A 27,973-nucleotide genomic window follows, 5' to 3' on the forward strand; every position below is an offset into this window, starting at 1 on the left:
CAAACAGTAATCCTCGATTGAAAGCAGCCAATCCCGGCGAAGCGGGACCCGCGGAGCGGGTTCCGCAAGCAGTGGGCAGAAAGCAAGAGAGTTCCCTGTGCGAGTATCAGCCCGGCACACTCCAAGTGTCCACAGCGTAGTAATGGAGGGGACTGTTAAAGGGGTGGTAGTGAGGGAATCCACAGCAAAGGTGGTCACTGGGGGTACAGCAAAAAAACAAGCCGGCCCTGGATATAATAATCTACGTACAGCTGACAACAAGGCGAGTGCTCTTCTGCAATGGCCACAGTCATACAACTGAATTGATTTACCACCTGTCTTGGTGACTCCACTGTTGATTGAGCGTTCGTCCAGTATTAACAGGCCTGAGATGAGCCTGGCTGACTGTAACTTGTGTGTGCCTCAGTCCCTTCAATTTCTGGTGCTTTGCAGATTTGTTTTAAGATTATTTTAGGAGTTTCTAGTTGCTCAAATGGGTGTCATTTTGATAATTGTATGTTTCCTTCGTATTCATTGCTTGATTTTGCTTGTGAGAAAGTGTCACTCATAGTTGTTTAAATGTCACTCATAATTACACTGATATTATGAAAATGTCACACATAGCAATCTGAAACCATGGCAGCTATGTGAAACTTATGCAGAATGAACCTTGACAGCTAGAATAAAGCACTGAAATGTCACAAATAAGCCGGCAGATAATGTGTAAATATCATACCTTAGCAGAGCAAAGACCTGGCATCTAAGTCAATATTAAAGGGCCCACGTGGTGTTGTTTTAAACCAAAACACATAATTGCGGAGTAGGTTTGAGTGTTTTCTGTTCCTTTTACCGCCCATAATAAACCCAATAGTCTTTCGTTAATTTCCACTGATGCTAAAAAAAACATGTCTGTCCGTTGTTTTTGTCTATGCCGGCGCGCAGTTTGTGGCGTCATTTCCTGCTTCCCTCGCGCTCACCGTGCGTTAGGGCTCGTTTCTCTTCCGGTCTTTCTCCGTCTCTACAGCTGCAGTCATGGCTTACCGTGGGCAAGGTCCGAAGGTGCAGAAAGTGATGGTACAGCCCATTGTATCCTGAAACCGTTATCGTGCATTAGGCGAAGGAGGGAGACTCTTTTGTATGGTTGTCCCAAAATATTAGTGTCTCCCAATACGATGTGTGGTGAAGGCGGGGGATGGGGAGTTGTTGAATGGCGAGTAAACCACGTAATTTATTTGAAAATGTTGCATGTTTGTATTTGGGTGGGTTTCCTTTGTGAGAGTACGGCGCGCAAGGGGTGGGTGCCGCCAGGGGCGTGCCAGAGCGAGTTTAAAACCGAAAAGAAATCAGACTCACTATGCAGGTTACTGTAGATAGTTGGCACACATCTTAGTATCCTAAGGCGCCAACATGCTTTTATTTTAGCTCTTAGGACTGCTAACTAATTCGTTTGATTGAATGGAGGGAAAGCCAGAGCGAGGAGCGAATATGCAAAAAAGCATTGTTGAAGCCAGCGTACCCTTAAAAGCTTGTGGAAAAATCTGAGATGCGAGTGGTGCGGACCAGAAAGTAATGTCCCAGCGAGTCTGAGGTAACTCACAGTTAGGAATTAGTACTGTGAAATTGCCTTGGGTAGTATGTGATTTATTTAATCTATTTATGGTGAAATGGCCATTAGTTGTGGCATCTGATTTTAAACCATTCGTGAGGTAAACGACTTTATGACGCGCATGTTAGTACGTTATCGTGTAAAATGTAATGTCCTGCGAGGGTGGATGTTGGGGCGGTGAACACCCTTCTTCAGACTGTATGTAAAAAGACTTCCCACCTGACAAAAGGAGCTGCAAACACTCCTCGGTGGACTGAAGACCTAAGTTGTAAAGGTAAATGTTTGGGAATGGTTTACTAGGCGAGCATAAGGTGCTGTTTGGGATACGTGTTAGTGGGATAATCTTCCTCGTAGACCAGGTAGTCATGATGTGTAGAGAAATATGGCACGCAGCACCACATTTTCCCTTTCAGAAAAGAGCTAAAAATAACCCTCTGGCAACATCACTTGATTTCAATGCCCCCCCTTTCCTACAGTGCTATAGAAGTTCTCATACTTAAAACCACATTCTAGAGTTTGACCATGCTGTTATTACTCTGCCGTTTCCTTCAACCACATTTTTACAGATTGACTAGAAAGGTGGAAATGGGTGTTAATGTTCCCCATCGTTTGTATTTCTTCCGTTTGGTGGTTTTCCTTAACAGCTTTTTTTTCAGAATCTCATCTTCAGATACCTACAAAATGTAAGTATACACAATTAATTGGGGAGTAGGGCATTGAACTTGCTGGTTGGAAGGCAGTGGAATGGGTGGGCGCTATATTGGTTGGTTGTGGAAGAATGCATCACAATTTGCTGATTTGCAAGCCCGGTTTGAAAAAGTTAAAAATAACAGTGCACCCTTGCAAACAGAAAATGCAATTTTTCCATTGTTTCATAAAATGTACCTGCCATAAGTACTACCCGCACTCTCAAACGCTATGCTTCCAGTTGCTCCACATAAAATTTAAGAGTCTAGAGGATGTTAACTTTTCGCTTGCTGCCACTGCACTATTTCGCCTCTTAGATCCGGCGAGTAACTATTTTAAATGGGCATAGTTGTTTACCACCTATTCTTTCTTCCTTTTTCAAGAGGTCCAAAATCCAAGTATGGCTGTATGAACAGGTGAACATGCGGATAGAGGGCTGCATCATTGTAAGTTACGCATGCATAGAAAATCTGTTTACTTCTAATAGATTGTACTGCTGATTTATAAAATACGCTATTTTTTTTCGCTGTACAGTATTTAAACCTTCTTTCAGTTTGGGTTAATTCTGATACTTGGCCTGCAAGGCGCTTGCTGCTGATAGTAGAAAACAATACCATTCAGAAGTAGTAATGAAGGTCACTGAAGAAGTGAGTATTTCGAAGAGGGTTGTCAAAAAGTCCCCATCTTAGAAGGATCAATTTAGAAGGTTCCAGAAATAAAGCATTCTATTGCTTCATAAAACTTAAGTTTGTTTCTTAGGCCTGTATGAGTGCCAAGCCATCAAACGTGCACTTGTCAGAATCAGCACAAGTGGTTTCAGATAGAATGAACTAGTTGGGATATGTTGGTGTTTCTTGAGTGCAACCAGGATCACAGCCTTTACTGTTGGAAAGAAGTGATCAGCACACAGTATTCATCATATAATGGAAATACAAATCCGTTTAGTCGTAGGATGGAAATACAAATCCGTTAAGTCGTAGGATGCACAGACTCCATTCATGTGTTTTCTAGAAACTATACCTTTGTTCAGTTCAGTTCATTATGTCTTTATTTCGAAGTAAAATTCATAAAAGACAGCATACAATACATAAAAATATATTTAAAAAACGACAGACATCGCATATAATATATAAAAAGTTGTAACCATACAATATGTGCTTCATGTCATAACAGTTAATTAGGCTTCATGTTGTAACAGTTGATTGATAGGAATTCAGTTTCTTAATACGGATCAACCACGCCCAACCCAGGAATTTAGCCACACAGATCACAAAAAGTTCAGATCTAATATTACGAAACTTCAGCAGAGCTTCAAGATATCCCCCACAATCCAAGCTTCTACATAAAGGTTTCAACCATTTGAGTCGTGGGGCTCGATAAGCTGGGCAGGCGAAAAACAAATGGCCAATACTTTCTACATGATCCGGACACCAGGGACATTTGTTACTTACATTCTTTGCCCACTTTGTAGTAAAAGAATTAATGGGGTGTGCCTACACGAAACTGATGATACAGTTTCCGATCCTGGGTTTTGCATATCAGGTCCCAATAGGGCTCAAGGGAGGGTGTCAATTTGTGTATTAAAAAAAGCCCCGTTAGGTTCGTGTCCGAAGAATGGATAACCACAGTAGATTTTATCGAGGCCCAGAATAGATCTTTGAAATCTTGTTTTGAGGGGAAGCTGGAACACCCGGGATTTAGCCACAGCTCAGGAAGGCCCATTGCATACAAAACATGTTTGACTTCCCTGAGCCAGGGGATTCTGTGGGCACCCCACAAAGATTTAACCTCATTCAACTCACGGGCAAAGAGGCTAAGCTCTGGAGTCGTCCATAACCGTCGCCACAGTGCCACTAAACGAAACTGTGCCATCTGATCTAAAGGTCTGCATCCTAGGTCTAATAACAAGGGTTTAATGGGAGTGGGTTGGGGAAGCCCCTACCAAGTTCCTCAGAAACCTATTCTGGGCTGTAGTCAAAACTGACAAATCCTTGTAGCCCCATATGTCTGCTCCGTAGAGGGTTGCTGCATTAACCTTGTCCTCATATATCTTTAATGCTGGAGTAATAAGTTTGGTCAAGGATTTCTTCTGTTCAAGCAATAGGCAACCCGTGAGGCGAACACATTTTAGATTTAGTGCCTCCAACTGGGGTTTCCAGCTGAGTTGGTAATCAAGGGTCACACCCAAATACGTCATAACCATGACCTGATCAATTGGAACACCATTCAGACTAACAGCTTTTGACTGGGGTTTTATTACTAAAGACCATGAATTTAGTTTTGTCTACGTTGATCTGCAAGTCATTTTTCTTACAGAACTCTGCAAACCTGTTCAGGGCTGCCTGCAACCCGCTCCGAGTTTTAGAAAGGAGCAGGGTGTCGTCGGCAAAGATTAGCATTGGATACTTTGACCCGGCCAGAGATGGTGCATCAGTCTGCGTGTTGGTGAAATATTCGACAACCTGGTTTATGAAGAGGAGAAACAGGGTAGGAGCCAACACGCAACCCTGGCGCACCCCTCGTTGGACCGGGAAGCTGTTGGTCACCTGACCCTGCTTGCCCCACCTCACTCGGGCAAAATTATCCTCATGCAATCTCATGACTAATTCCAGGAGATCGACAGGAAAGCCCATGCGTCTTAATGCATCCCAAAGTTTCACCCTTGGAACTAGATCAAAAGCCGACTTAAGATCTACGAATGCGGCATAGATAACCCCTCCACCCAAGAAGACCACCTTCCAATAAAGCATGGTGAGTCTGAACACCTGGTCTATAGTACTGGTGCCCAATCTAAACCCAGCCTGCATGGGGGAAAGTATATTATTCTGTTCTATCCATCCCTGGATTCTTACAAGAACCATTCTTGATACTATTTTTTGAAGTGAATCGATCAAGCTTATGGGGCGTTAGTTGTTTGGCAATGATCGATCCCCTTTTAGGTCTCGGCTAGCCGCGCGAAGCGCGTCTCCGCCGAGCCCCTATTGTTGGCATGTGAGCTTCCCAGGAGACAATCCTGGCCGCGCGCTTCGCCTTGGAGGCGATTCGAAACGGACACGCGCACGCGAACGAGCGCTGCAGCCAGGCGCTGTCTCCTAGGAAGCTCTGCAGCGTCTGCGATCAAAATCACACAAACTGAGGCACCGCAGCAACAAAAAACTACTTGAGGGATGGGGCCCTCGGTATCACGATGCCCTGGGCCCATAGCTATGCTCTTTTAACTTTTTTCGTGCCTTGTTTGTTTCTTTGCTCCAGCGGAGGAGCCGAGGCGGCCGGAGCACCGCACACCCAGCCCCGGCTCAAGTCCCGAGGTGAGGGGGAAGCAGAGACTCGAGAACGGGGAGACACACGGAGCCCACACACGGAGCCCCTTGCCGGTCCTTCACTCTCCCCCGGAGTAGCGCCATCATGCCGGCTAAGACCTTTTCAAAAGTCTTGTGCCCCGTATGTGGGCCAGGACGTGTGTACAATGAACGTTACGAGGAGTCAATAAAGGCGGGGACTTACCGTGCGTGTCCCGGTGTGGCGTATCCCCCTCCAGCCGCCGTTCTCCGGTGCCCGCTCCTCCAATGCTAGCTCCCCTCTCCTCCCCACACACACACATGCAGGCGCTCCGAGTCCCTCCTCCTCTCTGGATTGATCTGGTCTGCCTGGCTGGCGTCAGGGAGTCGGGGCCGCCCAGCCTCCAACACCACAACCACCTCCTCCTCCTGGCAGTGCACGGCAGCGCCTCGCGCCGCAGGGATCCTCTAAAATGCACTTCTCGTGTTCATTTTGTGCGAGCCATGCGTGCTTTCACTTTTAATTTTGGGTCACAATGGCGGCGGTGGCCGCCACACAGATCACTCACGGGAGGCGCTCTGCGGGAGTAAACGGTCTTCTTCTAAAATGCACTTCTCATGTTCATTTTGTGCGTGCCATGTGAGCTTTCACTTTTATTTTTGGTCACAATGGCAGCACATCACTTGCAGGAGGCACTGAGGGGGTGAACTGTCTTCTTCTAAAATGCACTCAACCTCAATTGTAGAGAAAATTAGTGCAGTGATTATTCTGCCGAAGGTGATTTGTGATGGCTGGTCTGTTGGCTCTGCTGAGGATTGGCTTTTACATGTGGCTGTAAGTGGGCATTTAATTTCTGACTGCATCTTGGAGTAGCAGGTTACAGTAGTAATGCAATTGAGTAACAGGTGAATAAAGCACATCCCAGAGGATTCATGATGCATATAATCGTCTTTAGAGTACTGAAGCACAATCTGCCAGGCTGAACCTCAACTGTTACTGAGACGGATATCAGGCTTTCAGTTTCTGCTTGTTGCAATGAAAACAGCCTTGTATTTACTAGCCATATTTATGGTCTTCTCCTCAATCAGGGTTACTGTGGCAAGAATGGTGAGTATTTACCATTGATACATTTCGTCGGACAATGGCACACTTAACGATATGTGTACTAACTGGTTGTACTCACAGTTTGTAGTCAATAATGAAATGTAAAAATGTGACAAAACCCTAGTGTCATATTTGTGCCAGGTGTTTTGGGAGGAAAATTTACATGTAGGGGCAAAAAAGAGCAATCATGCACACAACATTTTTTTATTCATGATTTAAGTGCGTTACTACCGCAATTACATAAATAATAAACAGTGTTACAGTCACTGTTACCAACAACGAAGCACTGGTTGCCACAGCAGTTGCAGACACAAGCAAATGTGCACTCTCCTCTAACTATGAGCTAGTACAGATGTAACTATAATTTGTGTCGATTTTTTACAATTCCACAGGGGCTAATATATCCAGTTTGTGACCTATTAGATAATGGTTGGTTATCATATTAATTATATCCGTACAGGGTACATAGGCAGCTAGTGTGTTGCTTGTTTTTGCACTAATGGCAAAGTCTGAAGAATGTGCTATGGTTATATGAGTGCTTTAAATAGGTCGGTACTTAGTACCAGCACCTTTTAGGTTGAGCCTGGGCAGCACATGCGCTTCTCTGCAGCATGCTCTATTGGAGTATGAAATAGAAGCCCTGCCCACTCTCCGCCCATAATTGGCATTGGCGTGTGTCATTGCCCTATGTAAATGTTGGTTTCCTATTAGTTATTAGGCTTGTTAGTTCCTCCTTACTACCTACTTGTCTTCATTTATAACCTCCAATGAGGACTGGCCCTTTTACTTTGGTTGTTACACTGTATGTCTCCTTTAGTCTGTAAGCACCATTTTCTTTAATGAGTTTCTCCTACTGCAGGCACAACATGCTTTCCTACAACATTCAGTACGCCATATGTGCTTTCACTTTCCGAACAGCCCGGGACAATGTTGGTCTCTTCTTTGAATAGGTCTTGCAGTTACAATAATTTGAACTATTGGCATTGTAAATGACAATGTCTTTTATATATGTGTTAATTAGCAAAACAGAAAAATAAAAGGCATCATCATTTACAATGCCAATAGCTTAAACTCTTGCAAATACGAGACCTATTGCATTGCAAATGCTTGTTATATATTGGCAAGATCTCAGCCCCTTTCCAGGATACCTTTATTCACATCTTAAAAAAAAAAATCTCCAAAGTAGCCAACTCGTTTTGTCTCCTTAAGAGAGGCTTCTTTAGGGCTTGATATGTCATGTCAGAAACTTTCCACAACTTGTGTAGTGCATACTTGGTCCTTTTTCCCCATTTCGGTACTTGGATTTAAGATTTAGTAGTGGAACAGTACTGCACATTCCGCAATGCTAATGTGAAAAAATCACTTCATGATGGTTAAAGGTAGACTTAAGACCACTCCAGACTTAAATTACACCCTTGTGCTTGCTTGTCACTACACATTGTCATTGCTCCCTTATTGTATATCACCAAGTGCATCCGAGGCAAATTATTTAGGCCATATGTATCAAAGTAATTTTGCGATTCTCAAATAGCGATATTTTTTTGGGGGGAGAATCGCTATTTGAGAATCGCAAAATGCTATGTATTTAGGATTTGCAATACATTTTGTGAATCCTACATATTCCTTAATTACGAATCTCAAATTGCGATTCGCAATTAAGGAATACCTCCCCGTTCATTCCTATAGGCCTAGAGGCCCATAGGAATGAATGGGAAGACATTCTCAATTTGCTATTCTCAGTTTGCGAATCACAAATGCAATTTCAAGGGTACAGGGGTGTCCAAAGGATGTTGCACCCCTGAAATGAGCATGGGTGCACATGTGGCGGACATACATGCCTTAAGGGCATGTATGTGCTCCACATAGCACTTTGAAAAATGCAAAAAGTGCATTTTTTCAAAGAAATCGCAAATTACCACCAACTTGAAGTTGGTGGTAATTTGCGATTCCTTAAGGCGGCATTGCACATTTTTGGTGCTTCTTACATTGCATTTAAGGAATCGCAAAATTTGCGATTCCTTATTTTGCACACACATATGCTACATACATACCATTTAGCACAAATGCGTTTGCATATTCCGCAATTCTGCGAATTTCGGCGTTTGCTAACACATTTGTGCTTGATACATATGGCCCATAGTTTTACTACTGGAGAGGATTGTGTGTATCTTGTCTGTGGGTTTCTTCGTGTTGGACCTCCTCAAAATAGTTGCTCTAAGTGTGCAGGTATAGATAAAGAAGTCAGCTTGTTTATTTTTTATTTATTTATTTTGAAAGTTTTATATAGCGCGGACAAGATCTTTGCAGATATCAGAGCGCTTTACACAGGGTACATGAGGGAACCTAATCAAAACAATTAAGTCAGGGGAGCATACAATACAAATAAAAGAGGGCACAGCCAGCATGTAAATCAGTGAATCACTAATACAAATAATGCATATGTGCAACGGGGGTCAGACAAATAATACAGATCGGTGCCTTTTCTTAAGATGACCTACTTAACAGTTCAGGTGTTTTTTGCCATGAGGATAGCTTTTACTTCTTTCTTAAACAGTGTAGTGGAAGAGATGAGCCTAGTTTCGGGGGGGGGAGTGAGTTCCAGATTCTGGGTGCCATTCCTGAGAAGGAGCGTTTATATGTTTTTTCCTTCCGGAATCTACGAGGTTTCAGCAGAAGATTGTTTGTGCCTCTAGTTTTTCTAGCGCCGCCAGAAATTGTCAACTTCTGCGTGAGGTAGCCAGGAGAGTTCAGGTGTATCGCCTTGTGTGCCATGCAGGCTATTTTCAGATGTATTCTGGCTTCAAAAGGCAGCCAGTTCAGGGATTTCAAGTCGGGTGTAATATGAGAGTGCTTTTTAGACCCAGTTATGAGCCTCGATGCAGCGTTTAGAGAAGCTCTTAGAGGTGCGGTAGTAGTTAGCGGGAGTCCGCAGAGGGCGACGCTGCCATATTCTATTCGAGGGATGACTAGTGATTGTACTGCGGTTTGGAAGTCATTGGCTGGGAGGAATGCTTTAAGTTTCCTCAGGGTATTGATTTGGAAATTCGCTCCCTTAGTAGCCTTGTTGATGTATTGCTGCATGTTGAGATTGGTGTCGAGGGTTATGCCTAGAGATTTTGCTGAGTCCACGATGGTGGGTTGGACATTGAGTGCAGTAAGGTGTTTAAGCCAACTTTGAGTGGTGGAGATCTTCGCTGGAGGTGATATCAGAAGGAACTCTGTTTTCAGAGCATTGAGTTTGAGATGATTATCGGCTAGCCAGGATTGGGTGCTTCTGATCGTTGAGTTCAGGAGCAGAATGTCTTTGGGGGATTGTAATTTGAGATGTAGTTGGGTGTCATCGGCGTACATGTGAAAGTGTACGTTGGATGCTTGTAGCAAGGTGGTTAGAGGTTCCATCACTAAGTTGAACAAAGTTGGGGATAGAGAGGATCCTTGGGGGACGCCCAGCGTTACCGGTATTGGCGATGACATCAGATTGTTGCTCTTGAACTTCTGCGATCTGTTGGGAAGGAAGTGAACCATTTGAGAACAGTTCCAGATAATCCCATTCTAGTGCTTAATAGTTTGAGTAAGTTCTCATGTTTAACGGTGTCGAATGCTGAAGAGAGATCAAGAAGGATGAGGAGGCATGTGTCGTCTTGGTCTAGCATTTGAAGTGCGTCGTCAATTATGTGAGTCATAGCAGTTTCTGTACTGTGTCCTGCTCGGAAACCTGATTGATGAGGATTGAGGAGATCAAATTGTTCAATGTGTTTAGTCAATTGTAGTTGTACGCATTTTTCCAGCAGTTTGGCGAGAGTGGGGATATTAGTGATGGGACGATAATTGTTCAGATCAGAGGGGTCTGCTGTAGGTTTCTTTAGTAAGGGTGTGACTTGTCCAACTTTGAGGGAGTCTGGTATGGTTCCTTGTTGAAGTGAGCCGTTAATAATTCTGGTCCAGAGTGGGAGAAGCAAAGGGGCAAAGTCTTTTACAGCGTTAGCAGGAAGGGGATCTGTTAGGTGATTGGATGGTTTCAAGGTGCTGAGCAGTTTGCCAATTTCCTCTTCAGACGGCCCCTCGCGGCGGGATGCCTGACTTTCACCTTGTGGATACACTGCTATCTCACAGGGGAATATCAGGAAGGGTTCCCTAAGCAAGCGCCGGGAAACCCACTGCGGGTAGCTGTGCGCTATATAAGCTCAACTACATTTTTTTTATGTGCCAAAGGATGACCATGTAGCATTGTTTTTTGGTTCAGTGGGTGCTATGCAGTGAGGTTTGGAATAGAGGCTTGCGTCCGCGAGGAGATCGCTCTTTATGTTGTCAGTTTGTTGGATAAAGAAAGCGGAGAAGTCTTCACAGGAGGGAGCTTCGCGTACAGTGCTGAGTGGTTGGGGTTGTTCCTTGGATTGTGTTTTGATTAGCTCAAACAGTTTTCTCGGACGGTTTTTTGCTTGGTCAAGCTGGAGGCTGAAGAAATCTAGTTTTGAGCGTTTTATTTTCCTGAAATAGGCGTTCTCTTTTTCTTCAGAGTTTTTAGGTGCAGTGCAGAGGGAGCTGATCTCCAGGTGCGTTCTGCCATTCGCATGTCTCGTCTGTTCTCATTGAGACTTCCGTTATACCATGGGTTGGACATTTTAGTTGAGACTCTTTTTAACTGCATAGGTACCGCCTCATTTATTATTGTGGACATAGCATTGAGGTAGTGGTCAGTCAATGATTGAACGTCCTCAACGCCGTCCGGTGGTAGTAGGAGATTGCAGCTGTTAGGAGACAGAGAGCTTGGGTTAAGTTTTTTCAGGTCTCTTTTCCAGACTTTGGGCTTAGCGGATTGAGCCGGGTTGGATTTAACTTTTACATTGATGAAGAATGTGACAGTATGGTGATCTGACCAGTCACAAGGTTGGATAGACTCTAGTTGGATAGAGTCCTCTTTGGAGATAAGGTCGAGGGTGGAGCCTTTCTTGTGGGTCGGGCTGTTGCATATTTGGGTGAGGTCAAGGGCATTGAGGAAACTTTTAAGGCTATTTACCATCGCGTCATTGTGATCGTTCCAGTGGAGGTTGAAGTCGCCAAGGTATATTTGGGTGAGCTGCCGTCCGGAGTTGGTTGAGATCATATCCATGATTTGTTGAGAAAAGGTAAGGTTGTCTCTGGGTGGGTGGTAAATGCAATGTAAAGAGCATATCGGTTTGTCCCCACTGATAATGTGTAGGCAAATGTATTCAAAGGATGTTGGGGATGTTATAGGGGTGGACTTGCCTTTCAGAACGGAGAGGTTGTTCCTGTGGATGCATGCAATTCCACCACCTATTTTGCCTGGCCTGTCAAGTCTAATTATGTGGTAATTAGGTGGAACCAGAATGTCCATTATAGGTGAGGAGGCTTCAGTTAGCCAAGTTTCAGTCAGAATGATTAGGTCAAGGTCCAGCGATAAGAGATCAGCGATGGCGGCGGAATGTTTCGAGGCCGGTCTGCAGTTAAGGAGAGTGCATTTGAGACGGGGTGTGTTGGGGGCGGTAGAGGGTTCAAGAGAGGGTTCAAGAGAGAGAGGGACTTTTCTAAGGTTATTGGGGTTGGAGGTACTGCTGTTGAGTGAAGGGGGTCTAAGGGCATTTGAGTGTATCGTAGGAATGGTGAGATGTGTGGCGGATGTGTTATTTTGGGGTGTTGGGTCATACTCACGTAGGAGAGGGAGTGTGTCGAGGTCCGAAAGAGCGTTGCAGGGGCGACGAGGGTGGTTGTTGCGATTGCTGGCAGGGATTGAAGTCCAGTGTGGGGAGTGTCGAGTGAGAGAGTTACCCGAAGAGGTGCGGGACTCATTGGGAGGGGAGGTGGGTGAAGGCTTGCAGGGGCGACGGGGGCGGTTGTAGCGATTACGAACAGGCATTGAGGTCCGGTGTGTGGAGTGCTGAGTGAGAGTGTCAGCCGGTAGGGTAGGGGACATCTTTGGGGTGGAGGTGGAGGTGAGTGAGGGATGTACGGGGTGTGTGGAGAGTAGATATTTGATGCTGTGTATGTCTCCTTTAATCTGGATGAGGGTGGCCATAATCAAGTCCAATGTGGGGTGGGTGATGGAGGTGGGGGTGGAGGTCGAGGGTGGCTGACTGACCAAGGAGTTGTCGTGCAGGCGGTGTAGTGGGCTGATGTTGGTGTAGGACTCCGTTAAGTTAGTGTACGAGATGGTATTAGGAGGGGGAGAGTGTATGGGCGTGTTGGATGAGGTGGGTAGGAGGTTGGTGGTATGGGTATGGGTGTGGGCGTTGTTGGTAGGCGGAGAGATCAAAGTGGAGGATGGGTGTATGTTAGAGATCAAGGTGGAGGATGGGTGTATGTTAGTGGAGCTGGGGATGCAGGAAGGAAAATGGGGGCTGAGAGTGGGTGGGGAAATGGTATTGGGGTTGGTCCTGTTGTGAGGGGGGGAGTTAGAATAAGAGAAGAGGTGTGTTCTGCGTAGTTAGAGGGGGGTGGGGGCTGAGTATGGGGTGGGATAGAGGGTGGGATTTGTCTTTGTGCGTGTCATTTTGGTGCGAAACTAGGTTAGCTGTGTTAATGTTGGCTGTGATGTTCTGGGAGAGAGGCGTGTTAATGGTATGTGTGGAGGTCCTGGGTCTGGAAGGAGGGGTGGGGGTGCGAGTGTTGTGAGAGTTGGAAGGAGCTGTGTCTGTGTTTGAGGCGTGAGTGATTGTTACCTGGTGCTGAACTGGGAGAGAGGTGTTATGGGTGGGAGCTGAGAAGTCTGGGGTGGTAGGTGTGTCACTGAATGCGCAGAGTGTGTAGCAGCTGCCTGGAGCTGTGCTAGGTTAGAAGTGTTGTGTGTGATGGGAGCTATGGGGTCAGGTGTGAGGTCAGGGGTGGTGGAACTGAGGGCAATGTGAGTGTCTGACTGCGGGTTGGAGAGGTGATCTTTGAAAGTGGGGAACAGGTTGTCTAGTAGTTCCAAGTTCCTGTCTGTGGCTAGAGATAGGACCATCCCGTTATTGTAAATAGTAATGGTGGCTCTACCTGGGAATAGTAGTGAAGGTGTGATGGAGAGAGTTAGGCCATGAGCGGATTTTCTGGTGGTGGAGACTGAGTAAGGTGTGGAACGTTTTTCTCCATTGAGCTCTGCGTGTGGTGTGGAAGATGTCAGTGTTCAGAGATCCATTGACCGGTGAGAAGTAGGTGTCGGCAAAGGGTGTTTCAGGGTGAGATCTCCGGAAGTTGTGTTTATAGCGTTTAGCGGCTTTTTTGGTGAGTGTGGGTGGGTAGTTTATTCTATAAGTGTGCTCGCCGATGGGATCCATGTTAGGATGGCGAGGATGAACTAAAGTGGTACCCGTGTGCATCAGAAAACAGAGAACAAATGCAAACAGTACGTTACATGGAGCCAAACGTGATACTATTGAGCAGTCGATATAAACATAGTCAAAATCTAAATACAATAATCACAATCAGACTCAAGATACAACAATATCAGAATATAGGAGGTGGTAATTGGTGCAGTCCAAGGAGAGGAGTGGAATGGGTTCACCTTACAACAAAGGAAAGAGACAGAAAGATATATAGGGAGATAAAAAATAAAATAAGCATAAAAATAGTAATAGTAATAATAAAAGTATGAGGTAGCAGTCGGTGCAGTACAGAAATAGAGGAAAAAGGGTACAGCTTATAACAGTGGACAGTCTAGAGGTGTAATACTAGTGATACACTAGAACAAGATACAGGTGTACAGAGTGAAGAGATCTGGAGTTTTAGAAATATGAGGTAGTTAACGGTGCAATACTATATTGAAAGTGCGATGGGTGTAGTATACACAAAGAAGTATAATATTAATGATATACCGGGTCAAAGTATATATACAGAATACATGTGCAAACAAAAGCAGCAGGAGTCAGAAATTACCCTAGTGAGCAGCCAGAAATAAATGAGGTATCAGTCAGTGCATTAAGTACAGGTAGAGGTATAATACTGCAATAAACGGTAGACACTCTGTACTCGAGATTAGCCTAAAGAGGCCAGTTCTTAGGGTATGGTCATAAATTGTGGGAGACCAGTCCATGATGGCCACCAAAGAGAGAGAGGGTCAGACCACTCCAAAATGGCCGACAAAGTAGGGGAGAGAGCTACGGCAGTCCTCGGTTAGTTGCTTTAGGCATAGGGAAGGGCAGAGTCAGATTCTAGTTTCTGTTTGAGCAAGCCCAGATCCTCTCTTGCTGGGAGGGAGTCTTATCTGTAATTTGGTCTTGTGTGGGGGAGTCAGACCTGGGAGCCTCGTGGGCCTCTTGGATGCAGGAGGCGATTTATTACTGCCGTTTTATGGCCACAGCCATTTTGAGTAAAGGAACAAAGGAAAAAGGGAAATGTGTGTAGGGTCGATAAATACCTTCTTGTAGTTCTGCCCATCCAGACCCACGATGTTGCCAGCGGAGTGGTGCAAAGTGAAGCCTTTTTTTCTGTTCTAGAAATAAGGAAAGGACGCACACCGCTGTTGCACCGCCCTCTGGCAGGTTGATGTGTGTGCGCGGCGTGTGTTTTCCCGTCAGGCTCAGGAGACAGCCATCTCCTCCGTCAGTAGCGCAAACACTACCGTCACCTCAGTTCCCTATGCAGACGGGGCAGGCTCTGGTCGGACCGTCTCCCGTTTTCTCCCAATAACCCGAGCGCCTCATGGCTCCATTCCTGCTGCTCTCTGGGCGGCGGCGCCCCACCTCCGGTCACCTTCGGCTCCCGTCGCAGTGCAGGCTCCTGTAATGCGTCGCTGTTCCTCCGGATCCCGCGCGTCCATGGGCTCCCCTCAGCTGCTCCTGCTGCAGCGCCAGCACGCCTCCGCTCGATTTTTGGACCCTGTGTTGTCCCTCCAGCTCACCTCTGGGATCGTCCGGCGCCTCCGTAGCAGCGCACCGGGCGCCTCTGTTGGTCAGCCAATTGTGAATGGTCAAAGCACGCACTAAGGGCCATATGTATCAACAAACTATTTTGCGATTCCTAAATAGCGATTTTTAAGAAATCGCTATTTAGGAATTGCAAAATGGTATGTATGAAGAAAATCGCTATATTTTAGCGATTCCTTAATCTTCCTTATTTGCAAATTCGCAATTAAGGAATAATTTCCAATGCATTCCTATGGGCCAGGAGGCCCATAGGAATGATTGCGAAATAATTCTCAAATTGCGAATTCGCAATTTGCTAATCGCAATTTGAGAATTATTTCAAGGGTGCAGGGGTGTCTCAAAGACACCCTCCTGCACCCCTGAAATGTACATGTGTGTGCATATGGCGCACATACATGCCCTATGGGCATGTGTGTGCATCACATGCCACATTCAAAAATGCCACATTGTGCATTTTTTGAAGAATTCGCAAGTTACCATCAACTAAAAGTTTGTGGTAATTTGCGAATTCTTAAACATAATTCACTAGCCAAAAATGGTACATACATAGCATTTAAGGAATCGCAAAATTGCGATTCCTTAAATGCTATGGCAAAATAAGGAATCACAAATATTTGCTATTCCTTATTTTGCGGATATTACATACATACCAAAACATGCAAAAAACGTTTGCGAGTCGCAAAGGCCGAAATTCTGTGAATTTCGGCCTTTGCGATTCAAAAACGGCTTGATACATATGGCCCTTAGTCTTATAAAGTCTCCAGAAATGAAAAATGATCCCCTTTGTCTCACTTGGGCAACCATTCCCTGGATCATCAAGAACCGAGGGAATGACTAATGAAGAGCCCCACTCCAATCTTGAAGGAGAAGGTCTATTGCTAGAGCCACCTATGTCCGGTCTCCTACTGAAACTTCTCCAATTTGATAAATCTCAGACCTCCTAATTGCTGTTAATATTAAATCAAGCGAGGATGTAACATCCAGTCGCTGGAGACTCTAATATAATGTAATTCTAGTCTGCCACCACATTGCTCTTCCCCAGTAGATATTACACTACTACTGCAGTCTTGAATTGGAGGCAGTAATGTCAGTGGTCCTTGGTGATTCCCAACAACATCCTTGACGTTGCCTGCCTCCCACCCCCACGGTTTGTTGGTAAGGTCGACAGCTGAAACAGTCCATCCAAAGCAGGATACAAGAAATAATTTTAATTGTACATGGTTTTGATGGCAAACTAGCCCGCTAAGAACTCCAGGCAGTTGATGTGGAGTTTCAGTTCTACTGCGGACTAGCGCCCACTGGTGGAGATTGGGCAACATCTGACTTCCCAACCTCACCTGCTGGCATCAGATTTGATGGCCATCTTTGACCGGGTACCAAATACCACACTGCCATTCCACACAGTTCAGTTCAGTAAATCTTTATTTCGAAGAATAAAAATTCCTCATAAAAGCACATTACATTATAAAATTTCATTAAATATCAACATATCATTCCTGAACTTTTGATAAAAACAACTTTAAAAAAGAAGAGGGTATAATACATGAAGCGAGTTTGAGTATTTACAGAACAAATCAATTTCTTGTATTCCTCAATCTTACGGCAACTTTAAAAAAAAAACATAAAATGGCACATAGAGTATGGGTATCACTAGCTTTCTGTAGGAACAACAGTGCAGTTTTTGCATGGTGGAATTTCTGTTTTCTGAGTGTCTACCAAAAACAAACATCTGGGGTTTCTATAAAATGGACATAAGTAATAAATGAAGGGTGTCCTGCGGAGACCTATTGTCGCAGCCGCAGGCACCCTTCTGCTCAATAGTTACAGTAAAACCAGCGGGATAAGCTAAGATGGTTGGTAACCAATTGAGCCTAAAACGACACATTAAAAATCGATCATTTTGGCTATACATCAGAAACAGATACGATTCCATTCCCACCCCGTATCTTACAAGATCATAAGCTGCTATTGATTTCTTTGCCAAGCCGCGGGATCTTCTGTCAGATGCAAATTTTTCTAAAAGCAATTTTTTCGCCTTCGGTTTAGAACTATTTATTATCGAAGAAGGGTCAATAAAAAATTTGCACTGGTCAATGTTCACTAAAGAGTCTTTCACATATTTTAACCAAGGGATTTGTAGACCCGTGTCTCTCTGCAAACAGTCTGTCGAGATGCCTCCGGGTTGGTCCAGATTCTAAACCATGCCATGATCGGCCTTAATTTAGCATTGTCTGAGATATATGGCATCCCAAGTTCAGCATGGACAATTTCGGCAGGGATGGTCTGTGGGATTTTCAGGGTTCTGCGGAAAAATGTATCTTCCTGTTGAAGTTGCTTGCAGTCCCTGAAACCCCATACCTCAGCACCATACAAAGCCTTTGCTGTACTGATTGAGCCATATAATGCCATTATCTGTTCTGGGCACCAACGTCCCAACCTGCGGGCAAAGCTCGATATGGCCCCATTTGAGGAAACAAGCTTAGTACAATGGCCCTCAAGCAGCTGACTAAACTGCATGTCACCATCCATTAGCAGACCTAGGTAGGGAAAGGTCTTTACTTTGCCCAGGGTATGTGACCCTATCTTAAACACGCTCTTGTTGGCTGGTTTTTTACCAGCCACCATGACAAAAGATTTAGTTAAGTTAACAGGTCCAAGTCAGCCATAAAATTAACATCCGTCCACCAAAAGTTGCAAAGCCCTAGGGGTCCTGGCCAGCAGGACCGCGTCATCCGCGTACAATAGTACTGGGATTTGACGCGGTCCTACTTTAGGACAATCAACTTCTAGGGCGGTAAGGGCACTCTCTAGGGAGTTTATGTAGAGAGAAGAGAAAAGGGGCTAATATGCACCCTTGTCTTACTCCTCCTGAACATAAAAATTGATCAGTTCGCCCCCCCTCTAGACTGTAGGGGACCCTGGCCATGGTGTTCCAGTGCAGCTCTTTCAAGATATTTATCAGCCCCTCTTCGATACCTAAATTATGCATCATAGACCACAGTTTAGACCTATTGACATTGTCAAAGGCCGCGGCCAGGTCCATAAATGCCAGATAGACCGTGCCCGTGCCTGCTTTTGTATATTTAGCTGTTAAAAGATACAAATTTAGGCACTGGTCGATCTGCCCTCTCTAAACTAAGATTGTATTTCAGCCAAAATTTGATGTTCCTCAGTCCACTCCATGAGCCGGTTTAAAATCACTAGCCCCAAAATTTTGGCAGAGACATCTATGAGCGAGATCGGCCTGTAACATTTAGGATCATCCCTGGTCCCTTTCTTGAAAATGGCCACAATCAGTGCTGTGGACCAGGAGCGTGGTAGGCCGGATTTGATGGCCGCGTTTAAGACCCTGTTTAAAATCGGGGCCCATAAGTCTATATTACTTCCATATAGATCAGGTGGAGTACCATCTGGACCAGGGGCCTTGTTAGGGGTCAACCTGCTGATTGCTTTCGTTATCTCCTCTAACGAGAGGATTATTTTGCCGCTCCGGGTACCCTGCCACTCGCCCTCCTGGATTTCTAATTTTAACTTGTTGTATAACCCTTGGAAGTGATTGACCCATTGATCTGGGAGGATGTTGGTACTAATCACCGGGGCAGAGTTCTCGTTAAAACAGGGGCGATTTACAATTCTCCAAAATTCTGCAAAGTCCCTGTTTTCTCCCGCCTCTTTCAAGTCTGCCCACACTTCTGCTTGTAGCACCTTCTTCCTCTCTTTAGTTCTGTAGTTTAATCTATAGATTGCCACTTCTGTCTTGTTCCTTGGTTTAACTTTAAGACATGCTCTTAGTTCCTTTAAGGCTTTAGAGCAGCTCTTGTCAAACCACCGTGGGTTCTTGGGCTTTTTCCTCGGGCCTTTAACTTCCATCATTTTGCCCACTAGGCTTGTGAGGGCTGTAAATGACTCCACTAATTCTAATCCTTCCTTTAGAGGGTCCAAACAGTCTTCTATCTCTTTTCTTCCCTTTTGCCCACGTAAGTCTCCTTCCTTGGTCTATTGGTTGGAGGCCAGTCCCCCCCCCCCCCTTTGGGTTTCCCCCCGCATGTGTCATTTCCATAATAAGAGGGTTATGGTCACTAAAGGTACTCCATTTAGTTTTGACCTTGGCAATACTATTTTTGGCAAATGAGGATATTAATATATAGTCTATAGTAGTGGAGCTCCCTCTACCTTTAAAGGTTGGAACGTATGTGCCCTCTACCTCCGGGACTATTAGGTCGATGGTATGCGCTAATGAGTGGGCTTCTATCATTGCATTTAATTTTATGCCCTCCTGATTGTGTTCCCAATGTGGCCCATCATTGAAGGGGCAGGTGTCCCAGTCTAGGCGGTCCGGGGGCAAATCTGGACAAGGATGACAATTAAAATCGCCCATTACTAATGTCATTGGTACCACCCCCCCCCCCTTCTTTAACGCTGCCTCTTGTGTGAGTCTATCATCTAGCTCACTTAGTGCGACATTTTTTCCATTTATGGGTCCAGGGTTATAAAAATTGAAAAGCTGTACCCTCAACCCTCTGCTCTGATATATTACAGTTGGCAGGGTATGTGATGTCCAGGTTGGTACGATCCATTTGCCTTCTAGAGTTAGATCGACATAGATCGCCAGCCCACCTCTCGCTCTACCAACCCTGCCTTTTTGTGCAGGCACAAAAAAGCACTTGTAGCCCTCTATTTGGTATGATGCCGAGCTAGCTGCCCATGTCTCCTGGAATGCCAAGATATGAAATCCCTGGATTTCATTCCCCCATTCGGGATTATCAAATTTGCCTGATAAGCCTGCTATATTCCATGACAAAATATTTAGCTTTCGTGTCCTTACTTCCCCGCTGCTCATATCCCGCAAGAAAGGGCTTAAGCCAGTTGTCCTCTCTGTGCCGACCCTCACTTTTTCTACTGCCTTGTTGTTTAAAGTATTCTGCCATATTTTGAGTATCTTCGCTTTCCTCCGCTACCTCCCCTCTGACCTGCATTAGTCTTTTCTCCCTTATCCTTCTCTCCTGCCCCTAGTCATTCATTTTCGTCCAGGGACTGTAAGGGGCTATATCTATTTGTCCACTGGGGACCTCCCTGGTATGCTATGGGTTGTATGCCATTCTCCATGGGCCTTGGACCATGTCCATATGTGAATCTATTCCTTCCCGGCAGTTGGAAATTTAGTTGGTGTGTAACCAGTTTCCTGGGGTAGAAATATGCTAGTGGCATGGTCCTTATCGTGCTAGTGGTGTTTCTGTTGTCATTGGCTAGTATATAATCCACTAGATTCGGGTCCCTGAAGTAAGTTGGCAATAATGCAATTCCCCTCTATTTCCTTCCTTCTGGTTCCCACCCAGTGTGCTCTCCTTAACTGTAGAATTTCCCCCCCTCTCCCTCCCTGCAAGGGTCTACGAATATTTAGCCAGGTTGTGATTTTTTGTTTAAGTTCAGTATAGGTTTCTCTCTGCCCCCGTCTTAGCCTTGGTACCCCAGTGAAGATAACGACATAAGGGCTTACTTCCGGAGGTAGGTTTACACATGAAAGGGGGTCTTGAGCTCTAACATTTTGCTCAGAAATATGTTGTTGATTTTTTTCTGATGGGTGCCGATGTTATCTGGCTGCCTTGGCCCTCCTAAACCCTGTCTTTGAGATTTATTTCTAGCCGTGTTTCCATGTGTGTTTGTGCTCCCGCCCCCGTCTGCAATTACCCCGTCAGTCGCAACATGCACCTGGGCAATGGTGCATTGATCATAGCTAACAGTTATTTGATGATACTGGTTGTTGGACTGGGAAATTATTTGTGGATTTCCCCTTATCTATTTGTTTGGGTGTTGGGGATTCCCTTGCCTTGCCCTGTCTCTGCAATTCGCTAGCTATTTTGTCTATTTTACTCACTAGTGGTTTGATTAGGCTAGTTATGAATGTCTCCAGGTGCTTTTGTAAATCTGTAATTATGGGATCGAGCCACCTCGGGGGGATTGGGGAGACCTTAGGTTCTATTATCAAGACTTCATACTCTGTGTCTTTAGACTTACTGCACTTATTGATCTTTTTCCTGGTCCTTGTTTGCCGGCTCTTATTTTGGTGTTTTTTAGTAGATAGTTTAGATGTTACATTTGTGTCTATATTTATAGAAGCTTGTTCCTCTACTACTAATTGTGCACAGGGGATTGCGTCTAGTGGGTTTTCCCGGCTCCCTACAGCTGACGTGTCAGCGGGGCTTAGATCCTCGGTTTGTGTAGGTGTCAATGGCAAGGAGGTTAAAGTCATTGATATACGTCTCTCCGCACGCACAATATCCCCTGCCACCTTGCGCAACATGAGGTCAATAACCGTCGGGGTAGCTTTATGGGCTGATGCATCGCTAGGCTCTGGGCCAGGGTTTTTTGGTTTAAGAGGGGTTCCTACTTTGCTCTTTGTTGAGCGAGTTTTGGGTTTAGTAGCCATAGTTTTCAAATCGCGATATAGATAGTACCTTCCCTCTTCCTGCTTACACAAAACAACTAAGACCGAAGTAGTTATAACAATAGCATTAATGTGTCCACCTTCACACCTTGCGGTTCAGTGTTCTTTTTCCAGTCTTTTTCACCAGTCCCCCAATCTCTTTTAAATGTGGACTTCTAGAAAATGAAAGGCGGTAGCTACAATACCTTTCAGCAAAACCAAGGGGGATATCCCGTCCCTGGTCGTCCCCGGACGGCCACAGACGGCCCGCCCTCTGCCCAGGCTCCGCCCGCGAACGACACGGAGGGAGCGTCCTGTTTATGTAGCGCCTCCGGGCGCGCAGCGCCAGGAATCAGGCAGTGGGCGCAAGGCTCCCTGGGAGCTGTAGTCTCCAGGCGCGGGCCGCGAGGTGGAACTGTGCCGCGCGGCGAGACCACAGCGTTTGGGCCCCAGGAGTGAGCGGACGCCTGTCCAGCAAGTAGGGATTCCTTTGCCGAAGTGGTAGCCCCCCGCTCCACCGAGGGAGCGTCCTGTTTATGTAGCGCCTCCGGGCGCGCAGCGTCAGGAATCAGAAAGTGGGCGCAATGCTCCCTGGGAGCTGTAGTCTCCAGCCGCGAGGTGGAACTATGCGGCGCGGCGAGACCACAGTGTTTGGGCCCCAGGAGTGAGCAGACGCCTGTCCAGCAAGTAGGGATTCCTTTGCCAAAGTGGTAGCCATTCCACACCTCGATATGACCCAGCCACCAATAGAGTTCTGCCTTGGATTCCAGAGACAGGTGGATTTTCTCTGCATAAGCTAAACGCTCCTGAAGATGTAGGACTCTGTAGTGTCCGGCACCTATACATGTGGTCTTGATGGATGAAGCCAGTAGGTCCACAATCCTGGCTATTACCTGCAATGGCGCAATCTTTGTACAAAACCAATTTTATTTCTCACTTTGTTACTTTATCTTCTGAATTGGCAAAAAAAAGTGCTTCATCACTGAATCGGTCTGGAATTCCATAGGCTGAAATTTCTTCTTGTATGGCCGTATTAAAAACAAGGTATTCAGATAGGAACACAGATATTGACTTATCTTTTGGCTGCTGCAGCAAAGAGGCAAGACTTCTGGCGGTTAAAGGACTATACATGTGCTGATTGGTTAAGTTTATTGGAAAATGTAGTTTTTCGTGTTTCACTGTCTTAATTGGCTGCTGCGAATTTTGCAGTTAAGATTGCGAAGCATAATCTGACACTCCGGTTCTGCCATAGAATTGTGGTGAATGCCAGGCACGACTATTTAAAGAAAGAAGGGCAGATTTTCCTCTTCAAATTTGGTGCAGGAGCTTGCTTGTGATCGCTTTGACTTGAAGGAAATGTTGTCTATTGTATTTGAAATGTACCATAGAAAGTGCTGCAGAGATTTGGTCAGCTTCTGATTTGCTCAGCCAGTGAGTGCCCATCTAGGTAATTTCATTTTCTTTTTGTGAGCCGTTTGGAAGAGTGCTTCTCAGGCTGCAGCATTGCGTATTGGTCGCCTGATTTATTTATTTTTTTACTTAAATTGCGTTGCGCCTTCCGGTTAACATTTTTAGCAGGTACTGTTTATATAGCAGCCATTGTGGGACTGGGTAATTTATGTGCAATTATGGCAACTTGCATTTCAATAATAGGGGATCTCCATTTGTCCTTTAGTTTTAGTTTCCCCCTCACTCTTCAGCACTTGTACCTGCTTTTTTATTTTTTTTGCAAACTCAAATAAATGTACCAGACTGCAAAGATGAAGTGCCCTGTTTAATCCTTTCAAATGCATGCTAACTTGAGATGGTTTCACAGCGTGTCTACGTTGTTTTGATTGGTGGAAGGGGTTTATCTTCTCACCGCAGCTCTGCAGGCTGTAAAACATACGTACGACTCTCTCAGCAGCTGTTACTGTTGACTGAAGATAGGACTGAAGTGGTGCTCCTTGTATGTTCCCACTGGAACTGTTCAGCCAGGCTTTGAAACTGACATGTCAGTTTTTCGCGCACTTGAGGTCTGTCGTGATCAGCAAGCATATAACTTCCAAGAGCTTGCCTTACTACTCGTATATTAACAGGTTTGCAGTCAGTGTTGGTTTATTTAAGCGGGTTGGTGATGGAAATTGACATAAGGTCCTTGAATCCTATGGTAGGCGGACCAAACTGATAGTGTTTGTATTTCACAAATAGCCTTTTCTTTCTGACATCCTCTACGCTTATTAAATGCCAGATGTACATCAGACATCCAACAGCAGTCTTCATTCCTGTATGTCACACGAAACAGTGGATAACTCCCCAGTTAAATGTTGTTCTTTTACAACGTATTGTGTGGTCGAAGTCTAATACCTTGCATCACACTGATGCTACATTAAACAAGCATTGGCATAGCCAATAGGTCTCGCTTTTGGGACCTTATAAGTATTTATGCAGCAGAATATCCTTGGTGCAACGCCAACTGTTGCATGGCTAAACACTTATACGGTCCCAAATGCAAGACCTATTGGCTATGCCAATGCTTGTTTTTTGAGAGGAGGGGGCCTGGGTTTGTGGTGAGGGTTAAAAAGTCTCATAGGTACTTCTTGGCATGAGGCCCTGCCCACTTCAATGCCTGCCCCCTCCTCAAACCTGAACATGAGATTGTTCTTAAAGTTGACAGGTATGCTGCTGCTCCAGTGTGAGGTGGTGAGGACAGAGTTCCACTGTATGTGCTTGGGTCACAGCTTGTGTTAATTGGCGTACATTTTAAGTGGTGTTATGAGTGATGGGAGTGACATCATGTCACTTTGGATGATGATGTAGGGGTGAGGACCATGCCATCTATGTAAGTATGGGCTGAATATTGTATTGTAATTATTTATATATAATATATAGCACTTACTACCCCATGCGAGAGGTCAACGTGCTTTTCTACGAGTAGCAGGCTTTTCCAAAAAACAAAGGATTAGTGGTGGAGTAATATAGTGACATCTGAATTAATTTGAGCAGCGTTTTCCCTCTCCGACAGCCAGATGTTGAGAAGTGAGGAGGCGATGTCAGTACGGGCTCATGCCCCAATGAATTTTAATGCAGTTTAATTTGTATGGGTGAAGTACTTATCCATGTAAACACGATTCCTGAAGCCGGAATAACGATAACCGAGATCAAAATGCAAAGGTAACAAGCATTAACCGTGAAAGTGAACGCAATCGCAGTGCGTGCGTGTATCAGCACTGCAAGAAGAAAAAGAGGCACGTCTGCTGGCTATTTGTGTGCGAGGTGCGCGCACCATGACGAGAGAGGAAAGCCATATGGCGCCTCTGCTCGTCATTATGCGCGTAACCGCACGCTCGAGGCCAGCCATAAAGCAGTAGTAGGACTTTTAAAAGCCTGTTTACTAAATGTCTCGCAGAGTAGCGCTGGCTCAGGCGAGACCTAAAAACATGTAGCCTGGGGCGGAGGGTGAGGACTGTTCATACACCCATGCATTGGAACCACTTCAGTGCTTAAGCATTCTTGTAGGGCATTTAACTTTCCATTATCACTTTGCTGGGTACATTGTATGCCTCTTGTGTTGAGGGTGTACCGTGAGTGTGGAGCACATTTCTGGGGTTTCGTTCTGTGGCATCTTTCTCTAAATTAATTCCTAATCTTTTAAAAAGCTAGATCTCCGACCTGCTATTGGTCTAGAGTTACTCTTGTGTTTTTGTCGTGACAACTGCTTCTCTGTCATATTAAAGCAAAGTGAAACCAGAGCATAAACACAACCACTGATGAAGCCAGTATACAGAGCTCACATGTTCTAATAGCATTTTGGGTGGTGGTGTCCCCTAACGGCCAGAGCTGCCAACTTTGAGAACTAGGGGGACCAGGTTCGAGTTTCAGCTTCGGCTTTAACTGTGATTCAGGGCAAATTACCTTCTCACCATGCCTTAAAAAAATTAAGAATATTAACAAAGAAGTTGTCCTTGTGTAATGTAGTCTTGCGCTCTTGTAAAGTGTTGTGATGCCTTTAGGCCAAGTTTGTGATGTATGGGGGAAACCGCAATTTCTAGATAACTGCGTTTGAACGCGTTCGCAGTTTAAACCCATATCTACTGAGTGCATGCACATTCGCAGTGTCCATACTTGAAAGAACTTTCTTATGCTTTTAGTGGATACAGTTCGAGATGACTGCTGTGGGCCTGTACACGTGTTGGACATTTTTGATTGGATTTTCTTACAGCTTAACTCATTCAGTACAAACTATTGCAAAGCCATTTGTTTTGTCACGTAAAACCCTATTGGCGCTACCAGTGGTGTTTGCATGCACCCAATGTGTGTAAATCCTAGCCACAGTGAATCATTTTTCATTCTTCTAAAGAGTTGAATGGTGTATCCTTTTGGCCTCCCATCAACCATAATTCTATTCTACAGATTTACCCACCCATTTTGTAACCCCTCTGTATGTTCTAAAAATGTAGTTCCTTTTCTGTACTTTGCCGCCTATTTGGTATTGGCTGTATTATAAAAACCGCACAACATATGGGCCTAATTGAAATCTTTTCCAGTGTTTGTACAAACGTAGGAGGGGGTACTTAACTCAAGTTGGTTCACCAAGAAATAGCACAGCCTCTGTTCCATCTGAAGCCTTTTTGGATCTGTGTATTGCTCTTTTCTGTCCCTGACCGATATAAATGGACGCTTTTATATTACCAAACACTGTTCTAGATGTGTGTGCTTTGTAAAGTTTGTAATCACCATTAAGTCTCAATGAATCTTAACCGCATGCGTGCGGCATGATTCCCCCCGTACGCTGGATTTTGCGAAAGCGCACTTTACATGACGAGCTGGGCTCGTCATGAGCGTGCGAGGAGGCTACCTCATGACGAGCCCAGCTCGTCATGAGCGTCGAAGGGGTTAAAGGACTGGTTCACTCAATTATGTAAACCGGGTACCAGCGATTTGCACATGCATCTTTGCAGTAAATCGATTAACTTAACTGTCTTTCTGACTCCCAACAAGTAAAAATGCAGTCTGAGCCAAATACTCCTTCAGACACAAGTGTTGGTTTAAAGCTGAATAGCACACATTTATTGTCCTTTCCTATTAGTACCTTTCATCTCCTGTCGCATGTTTTGGTATGTGTTGGGCTTTATAAATTCATCACAGGCAAGCACAATTTTATAGGTGTGCAGAAGGTGCATCTTAAACTAGCAGGGCCTTTTTGATTCTTTTTCGTTTTATACTTGGTTACTTCATTGGCATATTATGATGCGTTTCAGCATCAATAATCTAGATCTTTTGATTTGTCCATTAATTTTGCCCACATCCAGTAGTGTGCATCTCAGGGTGGACAGTGTTGCATGCTAGAAATGTTGTTCCGTAGCTCTCCTAAACTTGCTCTTCAATCTACCCCCGTAATGGAAACCTTTCCTAAATCTTTCTTTCACCTCCTCAGGGATTTGACGAATACATGAACTTGGTGCTTGATGATGCACAAGAAGTTCACTTGAAGACCAAGTCCAGGAAACAGTTGGGTGAGTGCATAACGTAAACGGCAAATGGGTGTGTCTGAAAGATGTGATAATGAAGCTCCAAGTGTTCTGTTGTAAATACTTAAAGATGGCTCGGTGTGCTGGGGAATTACATATTGTTTTCTGTAGCATAATGTGTATTAAGAATATATTTTCACTCTTTTTGCAGGTCGTATCATGTTGAAAGGGGACAACATCACTTTACTTCAAAGCGTCACTGTCTAAGCAGCTCCATCCATGAACTGTAGTTTTTCTATCTGCGACCTTGCAGTATCACGTGAACATTTGAAGAAATGGTGCATCCAAGAAAGCATTTGTTTGGTTGGTGGAAGTTGCAGGAGGGAACCCTATTCTTGTTTTGGAGTATCCCGGGCTTATCAATGTTACTGTGTCTTTGATAACTTTGTGTGTTTCTTTTGAAATTATTTTGATAAATAAACCAGACTGTTAGTGAAGTGTAATTTCTTCTTGCCTGTTGAGAGCACATCTTTGTCATTTCAGGTCTTCAGTCAATTTGTAATATAACTTGTGTCAAATTTGATTG

General features: G+C 44.9%; 1 protein-coding gene across 2 annotated transcripts; it reads left to right on the plus strand.

Moving 5' to 3' along the window:
• The first annotated feature begins 955 nt into the window (after window positions 1-955).
• SNRPE (small nuclear ribonucleoprotein polypeptide E) lies at window positions 956-27,884 on the plus strand. Of its 2 annotated transcripts, XM_078641295.1 has the most exons (5): window positions 956-1,065; window positions 2,242-2,268; window positions 2,656-2,718; window positions 27,354-27,432; window positions 27,599-27,884. In XM_078641295.1, exons 1-5 carry the CDS (start codon window positions 1,012-1,014, stop codon window positions 27,652-27,654), a joined length of 279 nt encoding a protein of 92 aa, XP_078497421.1. In that variant the 5' UTR covers window positions 956-1,011; the 3' UTR covers window positions 27,655-27,884. The 2 variants fall into 2 exon arrangements, with proteins under 2 accessions (XP_078497421.1, XP_078497422.1); XM_078641296.1 differs by lacking the exon at window positions 2,242-2,268 and having other exon boundaries at window positions 992-1,053.
• The last annotated feature ends 89 nt before the right edge of the window (window positions 27,885-27,973 follow it).

Source organism: Lissotriton helveticus, chromosome 5_1 (genome assembly GCF_964261635.1).
Source record: "Lissotriton helveticus chromosome 5_1, aLisHel1.1, whole genome shotgun sequence".
NCBI lineage: Eukaryota > Metazoa > Chordata > Amphibia > Caudata > Salamandridae > Lissotriton > Lissotriton helveticus.